This window comes from Athene cunicularia, assembly GCF_003259725.1.
Source record: "Athene cunicularia isolate RWA chromosome 1 unlocalized genomic scaffold, athCun1 chr1_part2, whole genome shotgun sequence".
Lineage (NCBI taxonomy): Eukaryota > Metazoa > Chordata > Aves > Strigiformes > Strigidae > Athene > Athene cunicularia.
The window spans coordinates 19,194,882-19,206,655 of NW_020799092.1; the positions used below are offsets into that span (position 1 = coordinate 19,194,882).

Below are 11,774 nucleotides of genomic sequence, written 5' to 3' on the forward strand. Positions count from 1 at the left end.
GGCTGTGGGAGCGTGGGGCGCGCTGCCGTGTCTGTGTATCGCGGGTGGGCGCCGGGGGAGGTGCCTGCCCGGAGCGGGAGCTCCGCTGGGAGGGTGCGTGGGGTTAGTGGTGGAACGAGGGGGATAAAGCGGGACTGGTGTGCGGGGGGACCTGCGGGGGGGGGTGCGTGTGCGTGGGAGAAGGGAGAAAAGTTGAGGCGTGCTCACGGGGGGAGGTTTGCGGGTGGGGTGGGCGCTGCCCGTGGGCCGGGGGTGCGGAGGCTGTAGGGCAGGCGAGGCAGCCCCGCGTGATGGAGACCCCCCGTACCCCCCGGGACGGATGGGACGGGGCTCGCCGCGTGTCAAGAAACTCGTACGTGTAGACTATGGGGGCCTGTGGGTGTGGAGGTGGGTTTGTGAATGGTTTAGTATTTGGGTTTGCTTCAGTGGACGGACATCTTTTTCTTTTCTCTATTTTTCTTTCATTTTTAGTATGAACTGAAGGGGGGGTTAAATCACTGCCTTTTCCTCGTGGAACTGAAAACATTTATTAAAATGTTCCATAATACATGCATCAATAACAAAAAATTGTGTTTCTGAACCCCTTCAAGAAAAATGACATAAAAAATGTATATGAAGCTTAGAGGTAGGGGTAAAAGCTCCCATCACCATGTGATTAGAGGACTTGTCCATGATATGGTGCAAGTTTTCCTCTGTTTAAAGGGAATTTTATTCCGTTTACAAGAAGGAGACTTTATATATGCATAAAATAAGGCATGTATTACAAGAAGACATCTGGTCTTGGGTTAGATGATTTCACATCTCTCTTACTCACACTGTTCTGCTCTGTATGATTACACATTTATTACATTATGAGCTGGATTTGACATGTCTTACGTTGTGTTTCCCAATGCAAATCTGAAGATCAGTTTTGCTGGGTTCAGTAATTGCACAAGTATTTTATATAAAATGGAACTCTTCCAGCTTGGGGTCTTGAGGTATTTACTGTACTCTGAAAATCTCCTGTGACTTTGTTAGGCAGCTTCCCCAGAAATTTGACAGACCCATGTTCAGATTTATTCTCCTTGATTCAGGGCAAGTATTTGGGCTATTCTGACATAAATCTGATTTACAGTGGGATTCTTAAATACCCTTTGCATAATAGAGAATGGTCCCTTCTTCTGAGATATTTAGACCATAGGTTGGAAAAGACTTTTAAGATCATCAAGTCGAATTGTAAACCTAACACTGCCAAGTACACCACTAAACCATGTCCCTAAGCACCACATCTACAGGTCTTTAAATACCTCCAGGAATGGTGACTTAACCCCTTCCCTGGGCAGCCTGTTCCAGTGCTTGATAAACTTTTAGGTGAAGAAATTTTTCCTAATATCCAGTCTAAACCTTCCCTGGCACAACTTGAGGCTGTTTCCTCTTGTCTTATAGTTTGTTACTTGGGAGAAGAGACCAACACCTATCTCACTACAACCTCCTCTCCGGTAGTTGTAGAGAGCAATAAGGTCCCCTGAGGCCCCATTTATCCAGGCTAAATACCCCCAATTGTCTCAGCTGCTCCTCCTAAGACCTGTGCTCTAGACCCTTCACCACCTTTACTGCCCTTCTTTGGACATGCTCCAGCACCCCAATGTCTTTCTTGTAGTGAGGAGCCCAAAAGTGAACACAGTATTGGAGGTACAGCCTCACCAGTGCCAAGTACAGGGGGACGATCACTTCCCTAGTCCTGCTGGCCATACTATTTCTGATACAAGCCAGGATGCTCTTGGCCTTCTTGTCCAAATAGCCAATCTTGACCAGATTTCTGTATATCAAAAAATTATTTGGTGTTTCTATGAATAGCTTTGAGATTATAAAATTATTTCTGGAAAATTTACTATTCACAAAATCTTTATGTATTTGTATGGCAGTAGAATCTGGACGAGAAGGCGGCTGCGTAGGTATAAGGGAATGATGGTATGAAGCAGAAGTTTGTGTTGGAGTGTGAGGGATGTATGTGATGAATAAATGTGTGGAGCAAAAGAACTGTATATGGAAAAATGTCTTTGTGCATGGAAGGAGACTGAATCTCTGTGTGTCTGTGTGTGTGTATACACACAATACCGTGTAGAATAAGTGCGGTATTTCTGTTGGGATCCAGAGTGAGATAACTGGACATTTGCCACATGATTTGTTAAAGCTGTTTAATAATCTGCATGACAACCCATGCGGTGTGTATTCATAATGCTTTGAAGGACAGAATGATTCATCCATTCTGTATCATATCACATAAGTAACTGGTATAATATTAAGAAAATTTAAAACTTGGGGAACTTGAAGTCCAGAAGATTTTAACTCTCTTGTCTTGTAAATTGTCGGTACGTTTGATAGTTTGCCTTGGTAATGTTTGCTACAGTGTTTTTTTCAGAAAAAAAGGAAAAGCTCTACATTTTGCTTACAGGTGTTGAGTTTCTTTCACATTATTCACAAGAGAACTGTCCTGTTAATGTTGGGTTTAACATCACCTGATACCAGCTGAGCAGTCAGATTGCTTAGTGGAAATGGGTAATTTACTGCTTTGTTAATAGAATGATTGGAGAATCTAAGTGCAGTACACACCAGCCTTGATAAAGATTGATGTTTACAGTCTGTTTGGTACGCCACTAAGTTTCTAAATTGTTGATAAATTATATCTCTTTTTTCCTCCCTTTCTAAGATACTACGCATATCTTCAGCAAGCTCAAGCATTTTACACATTTCCATTCCATCAGATGATGACTGCAGCGCCTAACATGGAAATCATGACTGAGCAGCCGACTCTAGAGGGCATTCCAGAGCCAAACATTGCTCAGGAGCCTCCAAAAGGTAGCTTGAGTGGGCTGTGCTAAGTGGGCTAAAACGTTATTAATTGATTGGGGGAGAAAATTACTGGTCGTCAACTGCTTCTTTGGAGCTACTGGGTTTCCTTTTCTTGATGCTCTCAGAGGAAGTATTGAATAATTAAATTCTTTAGGTAACATTTTTTACCAGACAATTAAGAAGTCAACCCAGGTGATATTATTCACATTGCTCAGTCTCAGAAAGTCATCTTGTTCCACAAAAAGGAGATTTTTTTTGTTTCAGTAGAGAAATTTATTATTTTTATCTGATTTCATGGCTTTTAATATTCTGTTAGAGAAATTTTCTTTTTGAAGTCTGAGTTCAAAACATTTTTTTTTAATTTCTGCAAGACAAGTACAGTATACTGTTTATTCAAAATATTTTTGTTTAAATGGTGGTTTAGTGTGTTGTAGTAATCACAGATAGTGAATTGCTTATATACTCTAAGGATTGTTTGTTTTTAGTGAGGCTTATGTAAACAAATACAAACAGTGCAGAACAAGTTTTGTACTTTATGCACTTGTATGTTGCCTCCTTTCCCCCTCTAGGACTTTGTACACCTAGGCTTTACAATAACCATGGCAAGAAAGGATCCCTTGTTTTGTTATTCTGCTTGCACTTTGCCACGTAAAAAAAAGCAATGATCTCTGTGATGCATAAAGTATGATTATATAGCAATTACTCTCATGCTGAGTTTCATCTTGCTTTTAATATTTAGATGTAGGTCAGAGCTCTCTGTGCTAAGGTAATCAGCCAGTTCATGCAATGATATTGCTCGTTTAAGTGCATCCTTTGATAAGCTGTTTTTTGGGGGGTTTTTTGTTGTTGTTGTTGTTGTAATGTATGGCTAGATGAAATCATAGGAAGAAAACCACCACTTTAAAGTAGTTGTGACTGCTCAATTCATTCACAGTATTATTCACTACAGCTAGGATAAATCACAGGTGCTATGTATTTAGGCTTCTTTTGCGGCTTTATTATTGGATAACTTGATGTCACCCTGAGCACACTGTTAGACTGCACTCTCAAGTATTTTTTGGACAACTGTTATCTTCTGTTTTGAAACTGTTCCCTAATATTTTTGCAAGAATTGGAAGTTGAGTAATGCCTTCAAAGGCAGGGCTTGAAAATTTACCAAATGTGTGTGAAACTTACAGGAGCATGTATGAAAGGCAAAGATTTGAAGTCCAGCTACCTGCTGTGATGAAAAAAGTAAAATGTCTAGGATTATACTCTGAAAGGCTGCCCTGGCATTGTTCATCTTTCATGACAGTGTCTGGTTGGTAGGTACCTGATCAGCGTGAGAGTTAAGAGAACATTATCCTGCTTCCATCTGAAATACATCCTACTCAGAGGAGTCAGAGAATCTGTGACATTTTGCTGTCACATGATAAACCTCCAAACTCTTCAAGGGGTAGGAAAGAAAAGCTGCTTATGTGTCTCACCAAGCCTGTGCCTTTTTAGTTTCTTCTTCATTGTAACTAGACTGTAGCTTGAGTACTGTTACTTACAGCTTTCTTAAGCAGTTGCCTCAGTGTTGCAGTGGGAATTTCACATGGCTTTTGTCCTCCTTTTTCTTTGCACTCAGCTTTCTTACAAGAATAGCCCCCAAAAGTTTGCAGACTTAGGGCAGTGCCCTGGTATCTAGTAATTTTGAAAATAAGATGGAAGTCTCTGTTTTAAAGTAATAGATTACTTTGGCTCTTTGCTGATTGCTATAATATGTTTTAGTGTTTTTCAAGTTGTGTTCTGCAGCTTAACATTATTAATGAACAAGGATAGAGAGCAATGTCTGAGTGGTCATGTCATGACCAGTACCTGTGCTGCTTGAATCTCTAAGCTTTAAGGGCCAGAGGATGACAAAGTTTCAAGTGAGTGAACAGGGACTACTTCATATTTGCATTTTGTAAATAAAAATTAATGTTTGGTGCCACTTATTCAAACTGAGATCCTGAAGGTCTCATACATTACCTTGCTATATGATGCACTGGACGTGCTGTTCAGTTTCTCCAGTATGTGATCTGTAACAATCAACTTTCATATTTAGAAGCTGAAGTGTGAATACTGGACTAAAACTTACTGTCACATTCCTTAGAACCTAAGCTTTGATGTTCTGCCATATCATCCAAAAGAAATGAAGCTGTTTCCAATGGGTTGTTACATACAGCATGTAAACAACATAACCTACCCATGAGGTTATTCTTGGTTTGTATCCTAAGTCAGCATAGTTGCCTGTGAGTAGTGTGTGTGTCTGTGCTACAGAGAGGCGTAGCTCTGTGTTGAGCCTGCAAAACCGAGATTCATCTGATAATTGTTTAAATTAATGAATTTTTAAGGTAAATTTATCTGTCTGATTTCATCTTGAATCCCTACATTTAGCTCAGTCTTTTCTGAATATCTACACTACAACATTAGAAGTGTACAAAAGGGATCTTTGCTGTGTGTTTCAGAAGTTAAAAAAGGAGGAAGGAAAAGAAAAGCCAAAGCAACTGAGCCAAAGCAACCCAAAAAGCCTGCTGCTAAAAAAGAAAAACCAGCCAAGTCAAAAGGCAAACAAGAAAAGATCACAGATACTTTTAAAGTCAAAAGAAAAGTGGACCGTTTTAATGGTGTATCTGAAGCTGAGCTTTTGACCAAGACTCTACCTGATATTTTGACCTTTGATCTGGACATTGTAATAGTAAGTAACTCAGTTGTATGATTAGGTAGAAAAGTGAATAGTCTGTACTCACTAGTTAAGATTTACATTCTGCTTACTTATCTATGTTGCTAGTATGGCATGATCTTGAAAGATAAAGTATATAAACTGTTTCCTGTGAGTAGAGCTGCTTTGCATTTTCTGTCAAAAATCAGAGTAACATAGTTCTAACTTCTGATAAATCTAAGGCTTACATATAATACATAGTTGTAAGAGACCATTACTTGACACTTCATTTACTGGAAGCGCTATACCGGTGGCTGTAAAACACACTGTGAGCTTCTCTTTTGACATTGCACATCTAAATGAGACACTGCTATAAAGTTGACAGTTTTTTTAAATAATGATGGAAGGTACCATTAACACAGCTTTGTTTACTGGCAGTAACTTAAAGAGAATTGAATAAGCATCCTTACTGTAACTTGATTAAATTCCTGACTAGCAAGCCATGTTCTCATTGTTAAAATGGACTGGTATCTTTGTAGATTGGCATAAACCCTGGCTTGATGGCAGCTTACAAAGGACACCATTACCCTGGACCTGGAAACCATTTTTGTACGTTTTTGTTTTCCTTTCCTCTTACAGAATTTGCAGAAATTTATTAGAACTTGTAGCATTTTAATTAAATCGGCTTGGGGTTTGTTTTTTGCTTTTTTTTTTGTTGTTGATGCAGAGAGGTATTTTGCTTTGAACCATCCCAGAGTGATTTAAATCTCATCATTACTTCTGTCAAATACCGTACGTAAAAGAGAATAAAAGAGGAATAATCAGTGACTTTCAGTGTACGTTTAGAATTGTCATGTAAACACTGTATTACCAGATAGCTTCTTGGCATATTAGTGTGCAACATAAGAGATAAAAATTAAAACTCTACTACTTGAGTTATCAAGGGTAATTGTAACAGACATCAATTTCTGATATAAAATGAAACTACACAAACATTTTCCTAAAAAATCAATTTCAGCAAGCCGCCTTCTGTTTGCATTTATTCGTCTCTTAGAAAGCTTGTTTAGAACTGACAAAAACCCAAAAATCATTGCCCTTTCCCAGCAGGTATATGCATGTAGCATACTTGATTCTTGTGACAGATACTTTTTCCTAGGTGTTTTTCCATTTTAAGTAACATTTTCTGCAGCACGTTCTCATAAAGGTCACACCTGAACTCTGCTGAAATGTTGTTTTGCATACTGAGAGCCATTCCAGATGTGGTAGCAGAGAGCTCCACGTGGGCAGCCCTGTGATACTCCAGCCAAAATGCTTCTGGTGTCCATCAGACTTGTAAATCAGGCTTGAGTATTTCTCGAGTGTTCTGCAGACTAACCCGACTAACAGCCTTCTTTACTGAGAAGCAGACCAGATATGCATGCTCTGACAAATCCATGTGTTTGTAACCTTCCCGAGTTGTTAGGAGCTAGCTGTGGTTAATTTGGGCTTAAGAGATTGGCAGTGCACATCACACAGACTATACTGTTATTTCCTAAATATGAGTGTAAGATGTCAACATCTTCTGTCAGAGAGGCCCAGTGCAAGGAGAAGCGATGGCAAGGTTGTGAAAGAAAGCTGACGTGTATTTGCCATGTTCTTTCCCACAAAATCCATATTGATTGCACTCAGTCTCTGCTTAAGTGAACTGCAGAATCTAAAGCTCTGTACTGATCTTTTAGAATAAAGGGCTGGTTTCCATACACAGGATTGTGGTGAGAAATTCCTGTTGTTCGCTGGGGATTTTTCTATCCTCTTGCAGTAGATAAAGTAATTTTGGCTATTTTGAACTTTTCTGGATAGGGCAGTAGCCTTCCCAGATTAACTGATGCTCTGTTAACATAGGTTCTTCCTTTAGTATTCCAGTACTCTGCTGGTCGAGGGGGCTTTTTTTGGTTTTCTTTCTTTTCCTTAGAAAAAGACAAATGTGAATCTTCCTGCTTCACAGGGAAGTGTCTGTTCATGTCTGGTCTAAGTAACGAACAGCTGAACCATATGGATGACCACACCTTGCCACATAAATATGGGATTGGATTTACAAACATGGTTGAAAGGACAACACCTGGAAGCAAAGACCTTTCCAGGTAGGATAACAAAAGGAAATAGCGTGCTTATCAATGAATTAACAGTTGTGATTATAATTTTGAGTACTTTCTCTTTTAGCAAAGAGTTTCGGGAAGGGGGGCGAATTCTGATGCAGAAGTTACAGAAGTACAAACCCCGTATAGCAGCTTTCAATGGAAAATGTGAGAACCTTGACTTTTAAATGAATTTGTTCTGTTGGTAACTTTTTTGGGGGTCCACTTATCCCATCTTCTTTTCATTCTAGGTATTTATGAAATTTTTAGTAAAGAAGTTTTTGGAATAAAAGTTAAGAACTTGGAATTTGGACTGCAGCCACACAAAGTGCCAGATACAGAAACTGTAAGTATTGATACTGAGATGAAAACACGGCACTCTGTTTTTGGCTGTTTCAAAACTAACAGAGTCACAGAACTTGCATGCACTTAGGATAACATCAACATTTGCCCAAAGTGCCAGGGATATGAAAGGCTTTTAGAGAAAGGGGGGACAGTGTGATTTTTGCACATGTTTTCAATGCAGCTTCTTCAGACTTATAGACTTCATTTGGGAAATGGTGTAGTGTGGTTAGTAGGTTAGTACATTCTGTGAGGACTATATGAATAAAAAATACATGCTTTTATGAGAACTATCATCTACTTTCATCTGGTTCTCTGTGTCCAATTCCATGTATGTGTTACTGAATTTTGATACCAAACATGACCATGGTGCTAGTAGTGCCACAGCAGAAGAATAGTAATTCCATCGTTGTGCTGTGACACACAACAGCTGTGCCATTACTGGATCTGGGCATGCCCAGGCACTTCGATCACACTCAGTCTACTTAAGCTGATTTGCAGCTTGAAATTAAATTGGACACTTAAGATAAAACAAACAGTTTGATGCAGAGTGGTTTAGTCACAGACATGCTGGAAGATATCTTAAGAGACCAGCTGTGTATCATCACATATAGGTTTGTTTAACCTGTCCTTTTAAATAGATAAAGGCAAAGGCAATTACACTATCTGCTAAGGTAGTTTATACCAAAGCTTCATGACTTCGTCAATCCAAAAGTTTCAGTTGTCTTTATTTCTATCCCTAATTACTAGTGCTGAAAGTTTAAGCTCGGTTTAAGCTGTGCTTCCCTAAAGGTGAAGTGTTGGCATCAGAACCTGAAGATCTGTTGTTGATAAAGTGCTTGCTTCTTAAGTAGCTCTTAAAAGACTTCCATAGGAGATGTATTTGTAAGAAAGATAAATAGTCCTCTTTACTAGTACTTGTTCATAAATACTGCGTGGTAATAAAAGTATTGGATACAATTCCTTTTCCCTGAACTAACTTTATGTCTTTAGTTAGGGCTTTTGGCAGAGATAAAGACACTTTAATTGGCTTCAGCCACACTAACTCCAGAGTTTCAAACCCTGGCAAGTGTGATGCAGACACACGTGGCCAAGAAGCCAGGCTAATGAACCTGTGGTGCCTCCCTCATGGGTCTGGGTGTTTGTGTGCTGTCACGTACTCCTGCAGGCTCTCTGGCTCAGAGCTCTGCTTGTGCAGGGAGCCCTGGAGTGTGCTCCACTCTCTGGCATACACTTGTAGGTTGTACTTGTTGTAACACATACTGGTACTGCTTCTCCTGCAGCACATAAACAACTCGTGGAAATTGTCTTTGCTTCAGCAGCTGATAATCGGCCCCTCTCTTTGGGCAAGATATCTAGCTGGCCGAGAAAAATGAGAGACTCTTTATCCTCTTCCACAGCCATCCATGACATTAGTTCAAGTTTGTACAAAGGGTTATAACAGTGAGGTTAACTGTTATTTCATAACTCAGGGACCAGTAATGCTATTTTTCTTGCTCTTTGTCTCAAGCTCTGCTACGTTATGCCATCATCTAGTGCAAGATGTGCTCAGTTTCCTCGTGCACAAGATAAAGTTCATTATTACATAAAGCTGAAAGACTTAAGGGACCAACTGAAAGGCATCGCACCCAACACAGAGGTGCAGGAGGTGCAGTACACATTTGACTTGCAACTTGCACAAGGTATAGTGGTTATTTTGTTAATCCTTTATTAAAATGTAGTGTACAACACAAGTAGTAGTTTCCCCAGCAAAAAGAAATGAAGAATTTAAGGGGAGGGGGAGATGTGCCATCTTTAAGTCATTGGTGTAGAATTACAGATTCCACTCTCAGTACAGTCTTAATTATCTATGGGGAGCAGGGATTATCTTGTAGAGTGGGTGGCTGTTTTTTCAAGTGTTCTCTGATAAAAGCGCTCTGATCATTTTTGTTCTGAATATTAATACTTGTCTTCTGTTTTGGCAGAGGATGCTAAAAAGATGGCTGTCAAAGAAGAAAAATACGATCCCGGTTATGAAGCGGCATATGGAGGCGCTTACTGTGATCGTGCACTGTATGAAAGTGAACAGTGCAATTTCTCCTCAAATGGAACTGGTAAAGTGCAGTACTTGGGGCATTGGGTCTGTAAACCATTGCTTATGTTTGAACAAGTACTTAGCGGTATAAGCTACATTTTAAAAACTGTATTATATTATTTTTGTTTGTTCTAGCAGCAAGCAATCCACAGTACTGTGAGGGGTCGTCCTTTGGTGACGTTCCTAATGGACAATGGATGACACAGTCCTTTGCAGACCAGATTCCAGAGTTCGGTGCTGGCGTGGCACGGGAGGAAGAGGGAAGCAGTGCGTGAGAGCTGTTTCTTCTCGGCTATGCATACGTGCTGCAGTTTTAATGCAGTGATCAAGATTGGTACCTCGGTTCTCCAACTGAAGCATTTTCTTAGTATTTTATCTCCTCTAGTTATTTTATTATAGTCCAAAGTAAGTGTGTGGTAGGCTCAAATCAATGAACTAGATAATTTTAAGGAACTGTCAAAACTTTTTAAAAAAAAGTTAGCCCTTTTTTGTATATGAGTTTTATATTTAATGTATACCATTTCTTGCAGTTTTTGAAAAATTGCTTTCTCATTTGTGAAGATTTCTTTGGGGCGTTAATTTTATTCCATAAATCGCAATGTAATAGTTACAGCAGCAGTATACTTTTTACTGATGCCTCAGTATTTGGGTATCTCATAATCCTTTTATATCCAGTGGGGAAAATGGGAAGTGTACCCTTATCTTAAATGAAGTGGTGTTTTTAATCATGCACAGTTAAGCAAATTGTGCTTTTTAAGTCTGCCTTTTATCTTCTTTTAAAAAGTGCAGAAAGTTGTGTTCTGCAGCTGTGGGTACTGAGTATTTTCTGGGTGGGAAGAGAGTGCTCTGTCTGTTTAGTGATTGGACCATATTCAGGATTAAGGGAGTGGAGACATCATCTCAAGTCACAACACTGGGGAGGAAAATGTGTGTCACACAGGACGGGGCCTAAATATTCTAGCTGAGCTGTCTTAGGGTAAGGTGTGCCTACCACTCCATCTCTCCCCCTTAAATTCCAATGTAAGGAACTGGAATTCCTTAAAAAAAAAAAAAAAAAACAAAAAAAACCCAACAACTTTGGTGGTTCTTAAGTTCTGTGGCATTTAAATTCTCAGTCATTTCTGTGTGATTAGTCTCTCCACCTGACCTTTAGCAGGAGACAACCCCTTTGAAGAGATTACATTGAAGGGAATTGAAAGACCACATGCCCTGTAAAAATCAGCACAGCTACGTTGTTTACATCAGGTACAATTAGGACAGGGTGAAAGAGATTTGCGATTTTAACAGTTTTTAACACTCAGTTCTCTTCAAGCTATTAAGACCTTAGAGGGTGTTCTCCTTATTTGTCTTAAAGGTAAAAAATACTAAGTTCAATATAAGGGTGGCTGTTCTGTGAATAAGAAGTCAGCTGTAGAATCTACAGCGCTCTTCCTCAGAACTTGCTGAAATAAGACACAGTTTTGGCCAATATTAGTGACTGAGAAAGAAAAGAGGTTCGATGCTTGTGCCTAACCATCATCTTCTTTCCCTCTGTTGTCATGTGAGGAAGAGATGAAGTAAAAGCAATAAGTTGATCAAAACACTAAAAGTTTTGATGATCTTATGACAGTAGGTGCTTCACATACTTGAAAAATAGATACGAACAGTATCTCCACAATCCACACTGGTCAGAGATTCCTGTACCAGTGTGTTTTATCCTTTCCTCACAGCCAGTGACAGTTGTCAGGCATGGAGGGTAACTAGTTAG

The 11,774-nt window shown here is 39.6% G+C and overlaps 1 protein-coding gene across 2 annotated transcripts; it reads left to right on the forward strand.

Moving 5' to 3' along the window:
• Positions 1–1,595: 1,595 nt before the first annotated feature.
• TDG (thymine DNA glycosylase) lies at positions 1,596–10,800 on the forward strand. 2 transcript variants are annotated; one of them, XM_026868349.1, is made up of 9 exons: positions 1,596–2,838; positions 5,304–5,533; positions 6,037–6,106; positions 7,482–7,617; positions 7,697–7,779; positions 7,863–7,957; positions 9,464–9,635; positions 9,918–10,046; positions 10,163–10,800. In XM_026868349.1, exons 1-9 carry the CDS (start codon positions 2,745–2,747, stop codon positions 10,300–10,302), a joined length of 1,149 nt encoding a protein of 382 aa, XP_026724150.1. In that variant the 5' UTR covers positions 1,596–2,744; the 3' UTR covers positions 10,303–10,800. The 2 variants fall into 2 exon arrangements, with proteins under 2 accessions (XP_026724150.1, XP_026724151.1); XM_026868350.1 differs by having other exon boundaries at positions 10,166–10,800.
• Positions 10,801–11,774: the final 974 nt, after the last annotated feature.